The sequence below is a fragment of the Dromiciops gliroides genome, chromosome 4, assembly GCF_019393635.1.
Source record: "Dromiciops gliroides isolate mDroGli1 chromosome 4, mDroGli1.pri, whole genome shotgun sequence".
In the NCBI taxonomy this organism is placed as follows: Eukaryota; Metazoa; Chordata; class Mammalia; order Microbiotheria; family Microbiotheriidae; genus Dromiciops; species Dromiciops gliroides.
Genome location: NC_057864.1, coordinates 223,762,846 through 223,785,075, shown reverse-complemented (window position 1 = coordinate 223,785,075; position 22,230 = coordinate 223,762,846). Strand labels below are relative to the sequence as shown.

Genomic DNA, 22,230 nt, shown 5'->3' with positions numbered 1-22,230 from the left:
CAGTTAGGAGCCTATTGCAATAGGGTAAGTCAAGAGGTGATGAAGGCCCAAACTAGGGCAATAACAATGTGAATAGCAAAAAAAGGATAAAAGCAACATATATCGTGGATTTATAAAATCAATAAGAATGGGCAATTAATTGAATATAGAAAGAGAAGAAGCAGGAGGAGTTGAGGATAATTCTAAGGTTTAAAATTATATTTGAAAATCAATCTATGTTTTTGATAGTTCCTTAATCTGAAGTTTTGTTTTTGTCTATTTTCCGTCACAACCTTGCCAACTTGGAGATGTTTTACATGACTACTCACGTATAACTTATATTGAATTGCTTGAGTTCTTGGGGCGGGGGGAAGGGAGGAAGAGAAGTTGGAACACAACGTTTTAAAAAATTAAAGTAAAAAAATTGATGTCAAAATTTGTTTTCACATGTAATTTGGAAAAATAACAGTTTTTTAAAAATCAATCTATGAAAAAATGGGATCTAAGAGAAAGAATCCATTTTATCTTCTGACTGGCTGTTTCCATGCCTGGAATGTTCTCCCTCCTTATCTCCACCTCCTGGTTTCCCTAGCTTCCTCCAAGTCTCAAGGCAAATTCCATCTATTTTTTTTTCCTGTGGGTTAAGTGACTTCCTCAGGTCACACAGCTAGTAAGTGTCTGAGGCTGACTTTGAACTCAGCGCCTCCTGATTCCAGGGCTGGCACTCTGTCCACTTCACCCCTCACCTGCCCCTAAAAATCCTCTTTTCTACAAGAAGTCTTTCCCATTCCTCCCTAATTCTTGATTATCTCCATTTTATCCTTTATATACCTCCTTTGTACATATTTGTCAGTATGTTCTCTCCCCTGTTAGATTGTGAACTTCTTGAGATCAGGGAATGAATGGCTTTTACCTTTCTTTCCATTCCTACAGCTTAGCACAGTACCTGGAATATAATAGAAGTTTAATATATGTTTATTGACTGATCGGCTAAGAATCAGAAGTCCTGCTCTGTATATATCTTGTGCCTCCCTTTAGACTGTAACTCCTTCATGGAAGGGTTTGTTTTTGTTTTTGTTTTTCCTTGCATTTAGCATAGTGCCTGGCACATAGTAAGTGCATGTGACTGAAATGATGAAGAGGGAAGATGAACTGACAAGAGACTGGATTAATCAGAACCCATAAAACAACATATACAATGTAAATGGAAAGAATGATAACAACAAAACCTGAATGAAAGGTAATTATAATAACCACGCTGGGCTCCAAAAAAGAGATGAGAAAATGCACTTCTCTTCTCTTTGCAGATTTGGGAGACTATAGATGTGGAACCTTGCATAGGTTAGGCTGAACTGATGTACCACTTAGTTTCACTGAACTGTATTACACCCTTCCTCTCACTTTTTTTTACTCTGTGTTACAAAGGATGGCTCTCTGGGTAGATGAGGAGGGATGTGTTAGGAAATTAAAGCAAAAACAAAATGTAAAGTATAATGTAAAAACAAATGATATTAATAAAAATGACAAATATCCTATATAAGTAACAGCAATTTTTAAAAGAACAATTCTGAATATTATAAATTCCCAAATTAACTACAAAAGACATGAAGGAAGAGGCTATTTGCATCCAAGGAAAGAACTGAAAAATAGATGTATAGAATGATTTTACATATGTAGGTATATACACACACACACACACACATATATACACATATTTGTGTCTAATGGTAGCCATCTCTAGGGTGGGAGTAGGGCAAAAAGGGGAAAAAGAAATTTCCATGATAACTTTATTATATATTGAAAAGGAATACCAATTTCTATATAACAGATTTGTGGTTTTATGTGCTATCTTTTTTTTATTCTACTATGTTATGGAAGTGCTTTTTTTATTCCATAAATTAAAAACAAAATAAATTAAAATTTAAAAAAAAGACTTGCTTGTTGCGTAGTAACCTTGAGAACGAAAGTCCCTTCCACTCTCTATTACCTTTCCTACTATTTTATATACTTTAGTCAAACAGTTCTAATTTTGACCTTTAGTATTACTAATATCCCTGTCTTAGGACTTAGAACTTTCACACTTAAATTCTTATTCCTGGCTCAGAGATTTTGTGCTGCTTTCAAAAAGTCATCTCTTACATAAAGCTCTTAGAAAGTCTTGGATGTGAAGTGTAAGATATAATCAGACAGTACTAACACAATTAGCTACAGTATCTTCTCATGTGTCTTTTTGATGTGGTGGAAAGAGCTCTTGAATAAGTCAGGAGACCCAGGTTCTAATCCTTGGCTTGGCCACTAACTTTCTGGGTAACCTTGGACAAGTTACGTTACTTCTTTATGACCTTAATTTCCTCATGGGGAGTGAAGTATACTAGAGTTTCTCTAGAGTCCCTGCCATCTCTCAAGAGTCTAAATTTCAAACCCATACATTTTTTTAGTGTCAATCTTAATGTACCTTTTTCCTGTCTATTCTCTCTTCACTACCCTCCTCCCATCTAGACTCAACACACCAGTCTTATTTGTCACTCTATGCAACTAAAAGAATCATTGCTATGAAAATAAAATCCCATCTTTCCCTCATTTAGTCCTTTAACCACTCATATTCTGGCTTCTGTTCCCACCACTTAATGGAAAGTGCTCCCTCAGAAGTCACCAAAACCCTCTAGACATCAAATTCTATAACAACTGATCACTCCTCTCCCTCCTTTACCTTTCTGTGCTATTTGACATTATTTCCCTTCTGCCTTTACCTTTGACTATATAACATTGTAATATATTCATCTGAAACTCAACATGTCTATAACAAACTCTTTTTTTTTTTTTTAGTGAGGCAATTGGGGTCAAGTGACTTGCCCAGGGTCACACAGCTAGTAAGTGTTAATTGTCTGAGGCTGGATTTGAACTCAGGTACTCCTGACTCCAGGGCCGGTGCTCTATCCACTGTGCCACCTAGCTGCCCCTGAAACTCAACATGTCTAAAACCAAAATCATCATCAATCTCCTCTGCCCTGGTTCAGTTCCCTTACTTAATAATCTTGATCCTACAGCAAACCAGTTGAGACAAATTGATAAACAGATAGACAAAGACAAATGGAGATACTTTAAAACTTACACTTCAAAACTGCTTAACATGCCTGGAGGAAATCACATCACCACACTGGCAAAACCATTCTATTTAATCTTATCTGGGTTCTCACTGCTGCACAGCAAATTTTAGTCTTCTTTAAGTGTTTCCCACTCCCATCAACATTTGTTCTAAATCTTTTCTTCTCAAACCATCAACACTTTTCACAACCCCTTTTTTTTCCCTCAGCAGCTGTCTTTTGCCTCCCATTTTGCTGAAAAAATCTAAGCCATCTGTCATGAGCTCATCCATCTCCCTTACTCCACACCTCAAAGTCATCTTCATCTATCCTTTCCACTTATTCCTGTTTCTAAGGATATATGGCTTTTTGCCAAGACAACCCCTCCACTTGTGGGTGTGTTAGAGATGATTGACATGTTTCTATTTTAACCTTTCTCCAATATATTCAGTGTTTTGAATTTGTTAATTAAAAGTTGTAATACCTATATTCAAATCCTGCTTCTGTCTTTATTAATCTGAGTGTCCTTAGGCAAGATGGTTAACCTTTCTGGGCCTTGGTTTTATCATCTATAAAATGAGGGGCAGGATTAGATTTCCCCTAAATTTCCTTCTAGTTCTAAATTCATTTTGCCACAAGTGTCTTATTCCATTCCACTTTAAACCTGAAGCACTAGACAAGTCTGAATCAGACCTGGCTTATGAAAGTACCTTTAATGAAAACTGGAGAATACAGTTTCTCTTCTGTAAACAATTCTCTATGGCAGACCATACAGTCACAGTAACTGAAAAGTAGAGTAAATACTAAATCCTGCTATATTTATTATTTATTAATTACCCCCCCAAAAAAGTACCTTACACAATAGAAATAGTTTAAGGACTATCCACCAGCAGGGAGTATATCATATGTTAAGAAGGTATAGAATTCCTTGACAAATGCAGTCACAGAGATCATTTAGGTCAATGACCCTCCCATTATCAATGTCAAGTAAGCCAGAAAACAGGAAGATGTGAGCCCTACAAAAGGTGCTTGGCACTGTCATGGAAGATATATAAGGTCCAAATGGAAAAATAATTTCCTATAGATGGTGAAGCTCCAGATGCTCCTATTTGTGGATGATGTTGTGCTAATCAAATCAAACTTCTTCAATGAGAGCTATAGTTATTCCAGTGAAATCCACCCAACAATCTAAATGGCAAAAACAAAGTACATATATTTAGGACAGGAATAATATAAAGACCATAAGCTGGGCCCAGAATTGAATAGGAGCAAGAGAATAGGGATGCATTGCACTGGGAAATTTTTTTAATACAAATGTTCTCCCAGCAATGTTTTATGGTTTCAAATCTTGGAATACCACTATTTTTCTATTTCTAAGTAAATTAAGTTGTGAATGACCCAAGGGTTAATGGAGAGAATTGATGGCAAATATTAATGTAAGCTGCAAAATATTTCTAGTGATAATTAATACCTGAAGGAGGTGGGCCAGTCATGTCATTTGATGAACAGTTCTAGTGCTCTATGTGAGGCTCTTAAATTATTTTTAAAAACTGTAAGGGGCTAAAATTCTAGCTAGTCTGTCTAAAATATCTAATGAGTGGTCGCAAATAAATTATAAGCTTTAGCAAGAGTTAGACTTTTAAGCATTTATTAAGGAGAATAAGAATTTGGTAAAGAGAGAAAGGCCTAGATTCATCTATCTATTAAAGGGAGAGTGCATTTCTAGCTCCCTTTTCCACCCGAGTCCTGAGGAAAAGCGAGAGTGCCAGTCTCGCCCCCTCTTCCTCCCACAAACAAGGAGTCCTGCCCTCAGACGCCTTCTCCTCATGGCAGAGCTTTGCTACAGTAAGTCTCCAGCAGGTGGCATCATTCCAATCATTATAAAACCTAGGGAAAGTCCTTCAAAATGATGGGTAGATCCTCCATTTAACATCTATGGAAGAACATGGACACAAGATGAAAAAGCATAGTTGGGGGGGCAGCTAGGTGCTGCAGTGGATAGAGCACTGGCCCTGGAGTCAGGAGGACCTGAGTTCAAATCCGGCCTCAGACACTTAACACATAACTAGCTGTGTGACCCTGGGCAAGTCACTTAACCCCAATTGCCTCACCAAAAACAAAAACAAAAACAAAAGGCATAGTTGGGTTTAAAGCCATACCAATGAATAGAATGCCAGCATCAATGAGAACATGAATCCATTGCATCTGGAGTATTACAGTCCTTCGCTCTTTCCCTCTGCCCCCCAGTCTTCTTCTAGCTTACATAACTTCTCCCATATATTTTCCATACATGCAATTGGAGTTTTCACCCTGACCCACATGAAGAACTATAAAAACATCCAGATATATAATGGAAAGAATCACATCTTACCAATAGCTGTTTGCCTGTGGCCTGACCCCCAACATTCCCATTGACCCTTCAATAGGGATGATCCCTAAGATGTGTGAGCATAGCAGGCCAATTCCCTGGTCATCCCTATGATCTTATCTAAATGTTGTCTCTGTCCCAGCACCAAACCCAATGATTAGCACACTGTTGATCCTTTTTAAAATGGGTTTTTATTTGAATCAAATAAATGAGGCATCATTGTATAGCCTATTGACATGTCATTATTGACTTCTGCCCTTCTCTGTCCTCCAGACCTCTGCCCCAGTTTTCACCATCCCCAAGGACTCTCTAAGTCTCTCAGATCTGTGCCCAATGTTAAAATCCCTATGCAGCTGACTTGGCATCACGCAGTATCCACCCGTCATTTATCCAAGTAATTTAACAAGAGTCAGAGATCAGAGCTACAACACATTTACATCTAAAGAGTGAACCGTTATTCACCAAATATAGCAAAGCTGAAGTGCTGTGCTAGCAAATAAGGGTATATAAAGCACCAGAGGCCAGAGGTCCCATAACTGCCTTGACCTCGGCATTTCAAGGTAAGTGCTAACTGCTGCTTGCTTTCTACACTAAGAAGCACCAACGCCAGGTACCAGGTACTTTGAATATTATACCAAGATGAAAACTTAGAAATTATTAAGTCTAACTATTTCAGTCAATACCTAACTATTTCAGTCTTGTACCTCTGACATCCTACAGCTGTGTGACCCTGGGCAAATCAATTAATTCTGACTCAGTTTCCTCAACTGTGAAATAGGGAAAATAATAGCACCTTCTTCCTAAAGTTGCTTTAAGTATCAAAACGAGATATTTGTAAAGCACGTAGCACGTAGCCTGGAAAATGGTAGATACTTTAAAAATATTTGTTTCCTTCCTTCCAAAACACTTGCTGTCCAGATCATTCATTTATTTATGTCATGTGCCTTGCATAATTTTACATTTTGTCGCATTGAAATATTATTTTAATCTGTTTTGCTGTTACTAGATACTGCACAATTATATAGCAATACTATAGCTCATATTGACAAAGTGTTTTGTGATTTACAATCCTGTGAGATGCAGTCTTAATGCTGCTATCATCATTTTATAGATGAGGAATCTAAAGGTCAAAAAGGTAAAATGATTTGCCCACAGCCACATGAGAATGTGGGGGTTATTGGGGAGCATCTGGAAGGGAAGGACCCTCTTAGGAGTCATATACTCTTTCATATCGTACAACCAATGTGATAATAACTTATTTACACCTAAATCCAAAATTCCTCTATCTCCTTATTGTATGTCCCTGTCCATGGCAGGCACTTGCTAAAAATGTCTGTTCATTTGGATAAAAAAGAAGCCCTGCAATAATTCTTATGCTGTTGAATATGTTGGGTTGGGTATGCAGCTGGATCAGGGTTGATGCACTTTTTATAGAATCTATCTAAGTGGTTCCCATGCTTTTGGGAATCGCAAAACCTATCTTAGGAGTTTCCTGACCCTACCTCACTTAACTCTCATGTCAGAATGATAGAAATAGAATCTTGGAAATTTTTTGTCATGGGATAATAGTGTACTTATTATTACTTATAAATGACTTAAGAAGTTTAACAAATTAAGTGTAAAGGAAGTAGTGATTTGGAAATCGAGAAGCTGGGGTTTCCATCAGTGAAGGAACATTTATTAAGGGCCTGCTATGTACTAAACTCTGGCTTTAGACCTGTCTGACAATAACTAGACACAATACTTTGGGGAAAAATAATTTTAAACTTCTTGGTACTACTTTTTCATCTTTAAAGTGATAGGCTTAGATTCCAGTTCTTGCATTCAATGATTTTGTGTTTGGAAAGTGTTTTGGCCTGTAAGGATTTGAGATATTTCTTGAGATAATCACAGGTACCCAAGCTGAGTCATATTATCCGAGTTGAAAATAACTAATTCAATATATCAGTTTGTTTGTGTTGCATATTTGTCTTTGTGTCTGAATAGAATTTCATGATGCCATTCCCCTAGTTCCCATTCCCCACCCCTTGCCACCTGTATGCATGTTATATAATATTGTATAGTATAGTACATGTAGTATATAGTATAGTACAGTATTGTTTGTTTGTTTTCATTATTCTACACTGGCTCTTTTGCTAGCTACTTGACAAAGTGGTTATTCCAGAAAAAATAATACTAGTGGTAGAAAAAACTCTTTGCGGTCCTATTCATATATATTTCAATATAGCTAGACCTAGAACCTTAATAATATTTACTAAACCCTTTCTGACTTCTTTGCCTTTACTTCTCTGAAATGTACCACAAGGAAGCTGTTCAAAAGATGTATAGTGCTATAGTTACTTTGGGAGCTGAGAAAGGTTAGGAGGTATATGGCCACAGAAATTTAGAGCTTCAAGGGCCCACAGAGGTCATCTACTCTGACCAAATTATCTTAGAGATATTAAAAAACCACAAACGTGAAGCCTAGAGGAGAATGACTTGCTCAAAATGATACCATGACTTAGTGACAGAGCAGGAGCCAGCAGCCATGTTTCCTAAATCCGAATCCATATTCTTATCTACTGTGCCATTTTAGAGGACAGGGGTTCCCAATCTTTTTTTTAAATTTTCAGCAAAACTTCTTATTTCCCATTTAAGAAAAAAGGAAATAAATTCTAGAATTTACCATACATATGCATATAAGAAATAGAACATATTAATTAATTTAATTAAGATATAGTTATTTATGGAATATGCTCCAGACCTCCTATGGGACATCTCCTAATTTGCAGTTAGCAATATATGTTATTGATAATGTTTTTAAAGATCTCATTCCTACAACAAATAAATTTCATTTCTCCAATGTGATTTTTAAGGTCCCCTTTAACTTTAATATCATTACAATAAATTATAAACAAATGGCATTGCTATGCTTTGAGACAAATTCTATAAGTTTCCAAGGACTTACAAAAGGAAAAAAATGCTTTATATTTATTTTCAAATGCTTTACATGGAAAGCTATGAAATGTAGAATAGGTATTTCTGCTTTACTCAAATGTCCTATATTTCACATAAATTGACCAGAACATGGTACTAAAGAGGCCATAGTCATGGATTCATTTATCCTTCCTATTAATTAGCTTTGTTGTTTCATGGCCACAGACTGAAGTCATAACTTCAGACAACTGGCTCAACAAAACTTTGAGTTAATCACAAGGGTAGCTGCCTCAGTATATGCAATGAGAAATGAATAGAATTAGCTAAAAATCCCAAAAATAACACTTAATTGGGGTTTGTATAGTTGTTCAGAAGATTCAGTTCAACATGAAATTAAGACCAGATTCTTTTTTAGTAGGACTTGCTTCTCTAGTAACCAAGGAGATTGAAATAATAGTTCGACCTTGGACTAGTGGTTTGGAAAATGAGGGTGAAGGAACTGTGTGAATGAATAGGAGAAAAGATTGTGAGAATGAATAATGCTTTAAGTTAATTGAGTCACATGAATCTGTAAAATTTATTTATTCTATATAGCATCTGTAGTCTGAGATTTCATCACACAGTGGTATAAAATACATGCCCCTTATAACAATACCAAAGGCTTATGATTTCTCTGATGTAATAACTCCCTCCACCTACAGGGGTCACCAGCCACCATTAACAAAGTCATAGAGTTGCTGAAGGCTTAGAAAGGTTGAATGACCCTGTGATAGTCAATTTATCAACAAGCATTTATTAAAATCACTCATTATATAGGATAGTGGATAAAGAGCTGGCCTTGGAGTCAGGAAGATTGGGGTTAAAGTTCTGCCTGGCATACGTTGGTTATGAGACCCTGGAGCAAGTCATTGAACCCGTTGGTGTTTTAAGGAACCCTCTAACATTTTAAGTTGCAGAAAAAGTACTGCCATGTATGCATGAAGGCAGTGGGGAAGGAGCCAGTGGATACTGAAAGATTGAAAATTAGGGAAAGGTGATGATTGAAGGAGCAATCTGCCTGAGAAAATGAGGCAGAATGAAGCTTAAAAGTACAAGTAGAGGGGTTGACATTGGCATGGAGAAGTGCTACCTCTTCTTAGGGGACTAGAGCAAAGAAGAGGATGCTGAGCTGATGAGAAGGATGGACTTGGTAAGGAGAGAAGGCTTGAGACAAATAGCCTCAATCTTTTCAGTGAAATGGGAAATTCTTATACGCTTTGTTTGTTTGTTTGTTTTGCGGGGCAATGGGGGTTAAGTGACTTGCCCAGGGTCACACAGCTAGTTAAGTGTCAAGTGTTTGAGACTGGATTTGAACTCAGGTCCTCCTGAATCCAGGGCCAGTGCTTTATCCACTGTGCCACCTAGCCGCCCCCTCTTATACGCTTTGGAATGGTAATGTCTATGAATTCTAAGACAAATTTCAACAGAAATGAGAAAAAGAAAAGCCATAAACCCTAGGCTATCATATTCACCTTAAAGACTATACCCTACCTGGAAGAAGAATCTTTTGTCAAATATTCCTGATAATAGACATCTCCAGGAGTAGGAAACTCACTTCCCTAAAAGGCAGGTTATCACATAAAGCCATCATGACCTTGTAGAAAGTACTGGTTTCCTTCAAGTCCTAACTACAATCCCACCTTCTATAGGAGCTCTTTACCAACCCCCTCCCCATTCTAATGCCTTCCCTCTGTTAATTATTGTCTATTTATCCTGTATGTAGCTTGTTTGTCCATATTTGTTTGCTTGTTGTCTCCCCCAATTAGGATGTGGGCTCCTTGAGGTTAAGGATTGTTTTTCCTCTTTTGGTATTCCCAACTCTCAGCACACAGTGGGTGCTTAATAGATGCTTATTTATTGATTGACTGATTTTTTAAAATTTCCACTTCAAGGATTTGCATGAACTGATGATAAGGGAGATGAGCAGAACCAGAAGAACATTGTACACAGTATCAACATTATGTGTTGATCAACTGTGATAGACTTGATTCTTCTCAGCAATACAATGGCCCAAGACAATTCCAAAGGACTAATGAGGGAAAATACTCTCCAAATCCAGACAAAAAAGAACTGTTGAATCTAGATGCAAATCGAACTATACTATTTCTATTGTTTTTGTTGTTATTGTTGTTTTTCTTTCTTGAGTATTTTCCTTTTTGCTCTGATTCTTCTCTCATAACATGACTAATGCAGAAATATGTTTAATGTGATTGTACATATATAACCTATATCAGATTACTTGCTGTCTTGGGGAGGAGAGAGGGAGGAGAGGAAGAGGAAGGAGGGAGAAAAATTTGAAACTAGAAATCTTAAAAAAACAAATGTTGAGAATCCTCTCTAAATGTAACTGGAAAATAATAAAATATTTATATGGAAAAAAATTTTCCACTTCAAGCCCTGATTGGAAAACAGAAAAATATCCATTTTATTATTATCTTCTAGAAGGATTAATAGAAATAAATCTGACAGGGTAAGAAAAAGAGATTTTTATTAGAGCAATGTAGGCTTCCTGCCACCTGACAAAGACTCACGAGATCAGCATCATTAATTGCAGAATGGTTTAGTAAAATCAAGAGGGGAAAAAAGAATGGTGTGCTTGAGATTGGGTCTATGGTGGTGATCAGATCAATTCCAGATTAATTTGGGCAGCTATCAGGTCAAACTTGGAAACAGATTTACATGTAGCCCCAGAAATCAGAGGCTACAGATTTAAAGCTTCTCTCAGGATCTAGTATAAAACTAATAGAAGAGGAGGAAGTGCCTGGGATAAGGCAGAGTATAAGATTCTACTCTGTGACTGAAGAACAAAATGGTGGGGTCAAGGCATGGGACTTGTTGATGCTGTGTTATAGAGAAAAAATGTGTAGGTAGAAGAATATGGTCACAATCTCTGGTATCTTAACATATATGTGAAAGTGGCATTTTCCTTTTGAATGTCCCAGAATCAATGTGGCTCTAGTTTCTGGATTTTTAGAATTGTGTGTATTTAGTATGAGACACTGTTCCTAAAGTTTATAATCGATGCTGAAGTAACTAAACAACTTGAAGTGGATTTGGTACAGTCAGCAGTGATGCACTTTATTTGCTGTTTTTCCTTCATGGTTGCTTGAGACCTGGAGGGTTCAGATTCAGGAACTTCAGTAAAGAAATACTTACCTCCTGTAATGATTGGAATGACGCCACCTACTGGAGACTTGCTGTGGAGAGCTCCACCATGAGGAAAATGCCTCAGAGGCATTGTGGCTTTTCCTTGGCGTCAGGAAATGACGCTTGCTCATGGGTGCTGTCTATCAAGTCTACCAGCCAATCAACTGGAGGAGCCTCCTATGGTCTGGGAGGAGACAGGAAGGAGGAAAGGGAGCCTGCGCAGAGAGCGCTGGCCTTTTTTGGCTTCCTGACTTGATGGTGGTGGCACAGAGGACTTCACAGGAAATTTGAGGAAAGCTAGGAATGCCAGGCTGTTAGAATTCTGTTCTCAATCTTTTTCTTTCTATTTTCCAATAAACCCTTAAAAACCCTAAACTCGTTTTATCAGTGATTTTTAGTCAGTTTCCCCCAGACTGGGGGAACAGATTAGAATCCACATTTAGAATCTTAAGTTACACAGTCCTAAGGCATAAACAATCTAGGACGTTGATATCTAGGCAGCCCACCATAAAACCAAAGCTATTCCCCCTCGAGTTGATGAACAGCACTAAGAAGTCCATTGTCTCTAACCTCCTTTGATCTTGCTACTGTGTAATTGAAGGACAGCTTGAACATCATTAGGAAAGTTCAAACAGAAGAGGGATGGAATATTATTTTTTAGTTCAAAAAAATTTATTAAGTATCTATTTGGCCAGATACAAGGGAAATATACAAAGTTTAGATAAGAAACAGCTCCTGCCTTAAAGCCTACTTGGGAAATATGGTACATATAGAGACAACACTAATCCATCCTAAAATTATTATAAATACTTTCTTCAGGAAGAAAGTCAAAAGGTACTAGGCAAGATAGCACCAAACAACATCATAAAATATGAAATTTTATATATTTTCAAATAGATTTTATTGATTTCATTTTTTCATTATCTACATTTCCTTTCCCCCATAATAAGAAATTTTTTAAAGAAAAAATGCAATAAAACTAATAAAGTGTCTGACATATGCAACATTTCACACACACGTACCTCCCACTTTTGCAGAAGAATAGGGGAGAATCATGTTCTCATATCCTTTTTTGTCTCTGCTCATCATAATTCTGAAACATTTAGTAAAACTGAATATTATATCTTGTCAAATTATGAAACAACTGGTTACCAGTCATTTTATTCGCCTGATTGCATACAAGCAGACTTTCACCTAATTAGAAGAATAATAAAAATAAATATTTATTTTATATGAAAGGTTATGTTTAATGGACTCCTCACCTCTGTAAATGAGAGGGGGCACAGTTTTCTTATATCTGTTCTTTTTTTAATTTGGTATTTTCCCCCAATTACATTTAAAAGCCATTTTAAACATTCATTTTTAAAACTTTGAGTTCCAAATTCTCTCCCTTCCTCCCTCCCTCTGTTCTTTAGGGCTAAATTTAGCCATTATAATTTCAAAACATTGAGTAACAGTGAATATTAAATCTTAACAGACAAATAAGTGGCTTCCAATGTGACAGTCATTTTTTATTCATTTGTCTATGTACAGTAAGGCTATCAACTAATTAGAATAACAGTAAGAATCAACATCAAATTAGAAAGATAAAGTTGAGAAGAAACTGCATGCACTTACATTAGCTTGAAACTGACCCATTAAGCAACTATTGACACTGAAAAATAGGAAAGGAAGGGATAAAGAAAAAGATATTCGTTGATTATTATCATTTTTACAAAAGTGAAATAGATATGAAACAAGGGGGCTAAGAAAGTCCAAAAACCACTTCAATAAATACTTGATCTTCTAGCTAAGCAGAGACATTGATAGACAAAGGCATAACCAGTATAGAATATAAATTTATTTGAAAAATCTTATGAAAGAAAGTGTTGGGAAAGCATATGAAGTGTCACCTCAAAAAATTATGAAGAGCAAAGGAGAAGAAATTATTTTCAAACAGCTTGGTATACCAAATTAAGCAGTTTGTTGTTATTCAAGTCATTTTCAGTCATGTCTGACTCTTCAAGACCCCATTTGGGGATTTCTTGCCAGAGATACTGGAATGATTTGACATTTACTTTTCTATCTCATCTTACAGATAAGGAAATTGAGGCAAACAGGGTTGAATGACTGGTGGAGGGTCATACAGCTAGTAGGTTCTGAGACCAGATTTGAACTCAGGAAGATGAGTCTTCCTGACTTTAAACCTGGCACTCTATCCACTGTGCCACCTAGCTGCCTAGCAATATTATTCCAAAAAAAGTCCATAAATGAAATGAGGATGAGAACAAATAGAAATATAGCAAATTTGCTGACATTTCTATGACTTGTTTGCATCAATGATGAGTAAAAATACTACATTTTTACTCTAATACATTATGTGTATTAATAGAAATTAATTCTGAAAAAACTAGGTGTCCAGACTAAGTATATACAGAAGGAATATGTGCTAGAGGCAATAAAATTTGGAAAACATTGAGATATAATTTCTTAAGATACCTAAAGGTAAGGAATATCCCAAAAGTTTGAGGTGAAAGGGGGGATTACAGATATTATTTTTTAAAATAGTCAATGTGAAGAATGCTTTGTGTCAAGGTATTGCATGCAGTTTAATGGGCGGTCCATTAAGTTAGTCCATCAGTACAATTTTACCTTGGATTGGCACTGCAGGGAAAAATTTATGTGGCCTCAAAGTTGGAAAGTAATGGTGTAGATTGTATTTTGGAATTGTTTTCAGTAACCTCAAGTTACCTCACACAAACACACATATCATTTTAAAACAAATTTTATTAGGTGATGATAAATACTCACAAGAGAAGGAACACTTTAAACTTCCAAGAATCAAATATTTTGATGAATGATCCAGAGGACAATAGAATGGTGCATAGTAGGTGTGAGTATAAATATTGAAGAATTCAGTCTAGTTGGAAAACTTCTTAAAAGAGTTGTATATGACTATGATGAAATATTACTGTACTGTAAGAAATAATGAAGCAGTTAATTTGAGAAAAACATGGAAAGATTTGTACAAAATCAAGAAAAATGAAGTTGGCAGAACCAAGAGAATATTGTATACTTTATTGGGAATATTGTTCTAAGAAAAACTGTGAACAACCAAGTTATTCTGAGTGACTATAAATACTCAAATCAACTATAAGGACCTATGAAGGAAGATGAAATTTACCTCCAGAAAAAGAACTGACAAAGAGAAGTGTTCATATTATGATTTTACATATATTAATAAATCTGTGTCAAATAGTGGCCTTCTCTAGTGCTTGGTGGGGAAGAAGGGAGGGAAGGAGACAGTTCAGAACTTAAAATGTAACCAAAAATATTTCTTTAAAAAATATGCAGGGAAAGAAAACACAGACAAAAAATAAAGTTAAAAAATATGCTTCTTTCTCTGGAGGTAAATAACATTTTTCATCATGAATACTTCAGAATTGTCTTAGATCACTGTATTGCTGAGAATAGTATCCTTCACAGTTGATCATTGTACAATATTGTTGTTATTATGTATAGTGTCCTCCTGGTTCTGTTCACTTTACTTTGCGTCAGTTCATGTAAGTCTTTGCAGGTTTTTCTGAAAACATCCTGCTTTGTCATTTCTTATAAGACAATATTATTCCATCACAAACATATACCACAACTTGTTCAGCCATTCCCCAATTGATGGGCCCTCCCTCAATTTCTAATTCTTTGCCACCACAAAGAGAGCTTCTATAAATATTTTTGTACAAATGGGTCCTTTTTTCCTTTTTTGATGTCTTGGGGACACAGACCTAGTGATGCTATTACTGGATCAAAGGGATTTATATTCCTGTGGGCATAGTTCCAAATTGCCTCCAGAATGGTTAAATCAGTTCACAACTCCACCAACAGTGAATTAGGGTCCCAATTTTCCCACATCCCCTCCAACATTTGTGGCTTTCCTTTTCTATCATAGTAGTCAATCTGATAAGTTGAGGTGGTGCCTCAGAGTTGTTTTGATATAGAATTCTCTAATCAATAATGATTTAGAACATTTTTTTAATATGACTATAGATAGCTTTGATGTTTTTCATCTGAAAACTTTCTTGTCATATCCTTTGATCACTTAGACTAACAACATTTCAAAAACATGTTAGAAGCAGTTGAAGCAGCCATTGAAATGCATCCAGTTGCCTTGGAAACCTGGGATCTATGTTGTCTGAATTTGTCACAAGAATATACTTTATTTCCTAGTTTCCCATTTGATATAGAAGGCAAAAAAAAATGAAGTTAAGTTGTCCCCTCAACAGCAACTTGATCATTCTTTCCTTCTCTAATCTTGTCCCATACCTCTTACTGACCTCTTCGTCATTTCAAATTCCACAGGTACAAGATTAAAGGAAGTTTAGCAGGGAGAGAAAAAGAAATAGAAGAAAGGGGAAAAAAGAAAGTGGAAGAAAGAGCAAAAGTTTTGGAAGAAAAAGCAATAAGGTTTCGTTTTGTCTCTGTATCCCCACCACTTAGCATGGTACCTAGATTTTTTCCCACTGTACCTATGATCTCAATATTAGTATAAGGAATTCTTTTTTTTTTTTTTTTGGTGAGGCAATGGGGGTTAAGTGACTTGCCCAAGGTCACACAGCTAGTAAGTGTCAAGTGTCTGAAGCTGGATTTGAACTCAGGTCCTCCTGAATCCAGGGCCGGTGCTTTATCCACTACACCAAATAGCTGCCCCTATAAGGAATTCTTGATAGGGGAATTACCACTACCAATGCAGATAGATAGTTCTTCCGCAACTTAACCAGTTTTAGAGAGTTACATGGAGATATGTGTTGCCCAGGATCACAAAGCTGAGACTTGAACCCAAGTCTTCTTGATTTTAAGGCCAGCACTCTTTATTATATACCACACTGCCTCTCACCTGGAACATTGTAGGTGCTTAATCCTTTCTTGTTGATTTACTAATTGGTAAGAGGGATAGAAAAGGTTTGTTTACTCAGAATTGAAGATACACAATAAGAGCTGTCACAAGAACCAACCTATTTCTCTCCTCTTTTTCTCATCCTAATTTTCTAACCTTTTCTCGGCAGAAAACATGAGTTGTTCAGGTCTTCACTCCTTCAGTTTTGTGGTTCCCCACAGAGTTAGTCACATATTCATTCTTCTAACTGGCCCATCTATGTGAGCACAGAGAATATGAAAGAAGAAAGATGTTTTTGATGCAGAAATGACTCACAAAATAATTCCCTTTAACTTCCCAGTCTCTCTGCAGCCATGAGTTCTGATATGGAAATGGCCATCTTTGGAGAAGCTGCTCCCTATCTCCGAAAACCAGAGAGGGAAAGGATTGAGGCCCAAAACCGCCCTTTTGATTCTAAGAAAGCATGCTTTATAGTAGATGACAAAGAAATGTATGTGAAAGGTATGATCGAGAGCAGAGAAAATGATAAAGTAATAGTCAAGACCCTAGATGACAGAGTAAGTATTGATCACAAATATCTATGTTGAAACATAACTATAATGAACTTTAAGGAGTATTCACATTTTTCTCATACAGTGTACTCTTATTAGACCATAAGAATGAGAGACAAAAATGAGTTTGATGTTTAGCCACTCGTTAGTGTTAAGGCTAAAATTCTAACATTAGCAAATTAGCAAGTGAGATTGTAGAGATCCTCACTCTGATGCATTTCCTCTTTCATATTTCTGCATCTCTGTGAGTTCTGTAATGTTGTTTTGTTAGGTGCTTCAGAAGCCTGTGATTTGTTTCTATATCTATTAGGGCATGCGATGGTAATGCGGTATATATTGGAAGTTGGGAATTGAATAGGAAATGCTGATTGGTAGCAAGAGCAAAATGCAATAAGGAGTTAATCTCTTCCTACCTTGTATATAATCAAGTATGGAGAAAGAAAGAAAAAGGAAGGAAGGAACAAAGGAATGAAGGAAGGAAAAAAGGAAGGAAGGACATAGAGAAAAGAAGGAAGAAAGAAAGAGAGGAGGGAAAGAGGGATGGAGGTAGGGAAGAAGGAAGAACTTGATAAGAAAAATTATTCATTATGAAGAATTTGTTATAACCATATCACCCTGAAACAATTAGTTTTATTATAGCTCTATTATGCAGCAATTTTTTTCTTTTCCAAAGTCAGCTATCATAATGGTATTTTATCTATATGATATCACTTACATGAACAATACTTGAAATGTCCCATGATCCTCAATCATCACTTTTTCTCCCTTTTTTCATCATTCAGACTGTCACTGTGAACAATGACCAAGTCTTTCCCATGAACCCTCCCAAGTTTGATAAGATTGAGGACATGGCTATGATGACTCACCTTCATGAGCCTGCTGTCCTGTATAACCTCAAAGAGCGTTATTCAGCCTGGATGATTTATGTAAGGAAACTCTTAATGCCCCCTCCCTGCAGAAAGAAATCCTTAATCCTGGAATACAGGGTAAAGATGAATCATCCTTCTGATTTTTATTTCCTACAGACCTACTCAGGGCTCTTCTGTGTCACTGTCAATCCCTACAAGTGGCTGCCAGTGTACAACCCAGAGGTGGTGGCTGCCTACAGGGGTAAAAAGCGTCAGGAGGCCCCTCCCCACATCTTCTCCATCTCTGACAACGCCTATCAGTTCATGCTAACTGGTGAGTGAACATTCCATTAATAGCCAAAGTGATAGTCTTTTTAACAATTTTTTTGTGGAATGTCTTGAATTCCCCTTTGTCTTGTTTGTCAAATCAAGAAAATTTGACCAAAGTACCAACAGGCATTGCCAGAGCAAACTAGATAGACAGATAGATAGATCAATCGATAGATCGATAGATTGATAGATGATAGATATCAGCATATATAAACACATACATATTATATATATATATATATATATATATATATATATATATAGGTAGTAGTCCAGGGGTTCTCTGGGGTTTGTGGACCCCTTGGAAGATATATTATTTCAGGGGATCCGTGAACTTAGCTAGGTACAAAAATTTTCATTTTTATTTTCACTAAGTTCTGATTGAAATTTTTCATTTCCTTCAATTATTGAAGAATATTGTTCTGCAAAAGAGATTTGCAAGGTATGCTATGTTATGGCTCAATTTTGTCTATATTTGCTTTAGGGAATGCATTATTCCATTTTCTTCAGTTTTTAGGGGGTGGAGAATAGTACTGTATTATGCAAATTCCTTTCCTTTATAATTGGAAGTCTTTCTTCTTGTTGTTTGGGAAAGGCAATAGAAAACGAAGGGAACTAACATTATTATTATCATTACTACTACTATTACCACTACTACCACTACTACCACCACCACCACCACCACCACTACTACTACTACTACTACTACTACTACTACTACTACTACTACTACTACTACTACTACTACTACTAATAATAATAATAATAATAATAATAATAATAATAATAGGGACAGCTAAGTGATACAGTGGATAAAGCACCAGCCCTGGATTCAAGAGGACCTGAATTCAAATTTGACCTCAGACACATGACACTTACTAGCTGTGTGACCCTGGACAAGTCACTCATTGCCCCACAAAAACAAAGAAACAAATAATAATAATAATAATTTTAAAATATAATTTATTAGCACTTCAATGTTTGCAAAACACTCCATATGTTATTTCATTTGATCCCCACAAAAACCTGGTGAGATAAATGGTATAATTATCTCCATTTCAAAGAGAAGGAAAGTGAAGCTGAGAGAGACCAAGGTCACAGAACGAGTAACTGTCTGAGGCAGAATTGATTATTTCTGAAATTGTTGAACTTAACCACTATGTTTTTAGCATTTGAATGATAGAGTTGTCTGTTGTTGATGTTGTTGGTTTTCTGGAGGTAACCAGTAGATTATTTTAATTGATGTTTGTATTCTTTATTCAGAAGTTTTGTATCATTTCATTCTATTATCACTTATATTATGATATTCAAGTTTGTCATTTGTCATGTTATTCTTTTTATATATATATATATATATATATATACATTTTTTGGGGGGTGGGGCAATGGGGGTTAAGTGACTTGCCCAGGGTCACACAGCTAGTAAGTGTCAAGTGTTTGAGGCTGGATTTGAACTCAGGTCCTCCTGAATCCAGGGCCGGTGCTTTATCCACTGTGCTATCTAGCCGCCCCCTTGTCATGTTATTCTGAGAGACCTGTAATAACTTCAGCTGTCTCTGCTCTATGTCAATCCTCTTTCTAGTACATTTCTCTATTTCCCCACTTTCACAATCTGTTGTTATTTTTATCTTCCAGATCGGGACAATCAGTCCATTCTCATCACGTGAGTAATTCCTTTTTTACGACTATTTTAACACTAAAGGTGTTATTCTGGCTAACTAATTTACTTTCAAATCTATAGTGGAGAATCTGGTGCTGGAAAGACAGTGAATACCAAGCGTGTCATCCAGTACTTTGCAACAATCGCAGTGACAGGGGAGAAGAAGAAGGAACAGCAGCCTGGAAAGATGCAGGTGAATTTACATTGTTATTTCAGGGGATTGATTATCATACCACATCAAATTAAGAACTATAGAATGGTGAAATAAGAAGATATTCTCAAGGAATTTCCCAACATCAACTCCATCTGCAGTTGTACAAAACTCCCTCCACCTCTGCTAATTCTTAGATAATAAAGAAAGAAAAAGAAGTAGAAGGAGAGGTACAAGCATCCCAAGGCCTGGGTCTAGGGGCCTGCCTGTCTGGGAACCTTCTTTGATGTCAACTGTCAATTCAGTGCACCAGGACTCCTCAGATTCTATAACCAGTGATTAGTCCAACCCCATCATTTACAGATCAGGAAACTCAATGCTTCATCCAAGGTCTTGAAATCATAAGATTTAGGGTCAGAAGGAATCTTAGACATAATTTCATCCAAACCCTTCTTTTCATAAATGAAGAAACAGAGGCTAAGAAATGACTAGCATTTTGCATACTGGAGGCTAATTCAGTTGTTTCAGGAGAGTGAGGAGAAATTCAAAGACAGCAGGTACATGGAGGAAATAAAGAAACTCCAGGAAAGGTTCAGTGGGCAGAGACTTTGGGAATAAAGCAAGGACACTGCTGGAAAAGGCACTACCAGTGTAGAGTACAGAGTGGTACTGACAATCAGTCCACCTGTGAGATTTGAAGACCTCAGGATGATATTTCAGCTGGCACACCATCCTTCACTTTAATTACACCCAGAAGTGTCTTTTGTGTGCATACTTGAGTCATGCACAAATAAGATACCTTTGTCCTTGTTTCAAGATAGGACAAGTGAATGGCCAACACTGCTGCTAACCCCGAATGTCCCTCATGAAAGGAATAGTATGGGTCCTTAGATCTGATATTGTACAGTTGCTAGGAGAGGGATGGGAAAGAGTGCTAGATTAGCAATGTGACTTTCAGGCATGGGATCCTAGGAATATGTAAAATAAAAAGGTTGGTCATGTTGCAGATGCAGGAACATACCTCAATGAAGTACTTTGGGCTTCGGGAACAGTGGGCCAATAGTCATGAAAAGGCTCCTGAGATGTTGCCTGCCTGACTAGTCAGTTTTTTCCACTTTGGCCCTTCAAGTTTTGACATTTCAGAGTCCTTCCTTCCCAAAAAGGTGAAGTGACAATATCATGCAGCTAAGGAATTAGCAAAGCTGGAATTCAAACTGGTCTTCTGGCTCCAAATTTAGTGTTCTTCCCACTATACCATATAATAAGACTACCCTCTAGAGGAGAGGCAACATAAAATAGAAAAAGGAATATCTGGGATTGTCTGAATGGGGTTTGGCTGGTGGTAGCCAGGTTGGGAGTTGCCAAGATCTAAATACTAGATAGTATTTTTGGTGGGGTCAGACTCTGATTTATACTACCTGAGCAATGGCTGGAAAGCATGATAATAACTTGGTTTGGAAGTTCATAAGAGATTTAGAGGACAAAAGAGGCAATTATGGTTTCCTGTCCACTTTCTCCATCATTTAACAGCATACATGCTTTCTAAATAGGGGATTTTGTGGTGAGTTGAAGACACACCAGAGGAACAAAAATAAACCCATATATGGAACTTATGCATCCCAATGAGATTTATTAAGGATATGTTTTGTAGTGAGCCAAGACACCAAGGGCCATAGACACACAATGTTGCAATTCTTTCAGTCACTTTGGAGAAGTCTTCACCTCACTTCCCATTTGTAGATTAGGTTTCATGCCAACTCTCTCCACTGTATGACATACAACAGCATCTCCCCTCTCAAAAAATACTTTCTAGCTTTTCCTTTATAGATAGTAAAGGTCTCGTTTCTGACATGTGTCAAGGTATCTTCATCACTTCCCAGAGACTCTAAGGCAGTGATTTGTGGGGAGATAAGATCTATGGCCTCCACTCCTGGATCTATGATTTGGGGTACTTGCACATTATAACTGGTTGAAAGGGTGAAGGGGGTGGGGATAAAAGAAAAGGAATGAGAATGAATCTGATTTGCTCCATGACATACCAGAGATACATTATTCAGAAAGGGCATCTGACCTCATGGCCTTAACCTGGGTCTGTAAAACTTTTCTTGCTGTTTTTATCTGATATTTACCTGTTTCTAAGAGTCCAGGAGCCCACTTCTTCATATAGGTAGCCATTATCTGTACACTGAGAATTTTAATAGGAGACATAGGTTAGCAAATAGGGAAAAAAGCTACAATTAAGCTTGTGTACATCCTGAAGATGGGACGACTCTCTCAAGTCAATATCT

General features: G+C 36.8%; 1 protein-coding gene across 1 annotated transcript in view; it reads left to right on the top strand.

Annotated features, from left to right (window-relative positions):
• Positions 1–5,869: 5,869 nt before the first annotated feature.
• LOC122753675 (myosin-13-like) overlaps positions 5,870–22,230 on the top strand; it is a 78,778-nt gene continuing 62,417 nt past the window's right edge. Inside the window, 6 exon segments of the mRNA XM_044001250.1 lie at positions 5,870–5,990; positions 16,743–16,959; positions 17,736–17,879; positions 17,979–18,135; positions 19,767–19,794; positions 19,873–19,984. Coding sequence (XP_043857185.1) covers positions 16,756–16,959; positions 17,736–17,879; positions 17,979–18,135; positions 19,767–19,794; positions 19,873–19,984 — 645 coding nt within the window. The 5' untranslated portion in view covers positions 5,870–5,990; positions 16,743–16,755.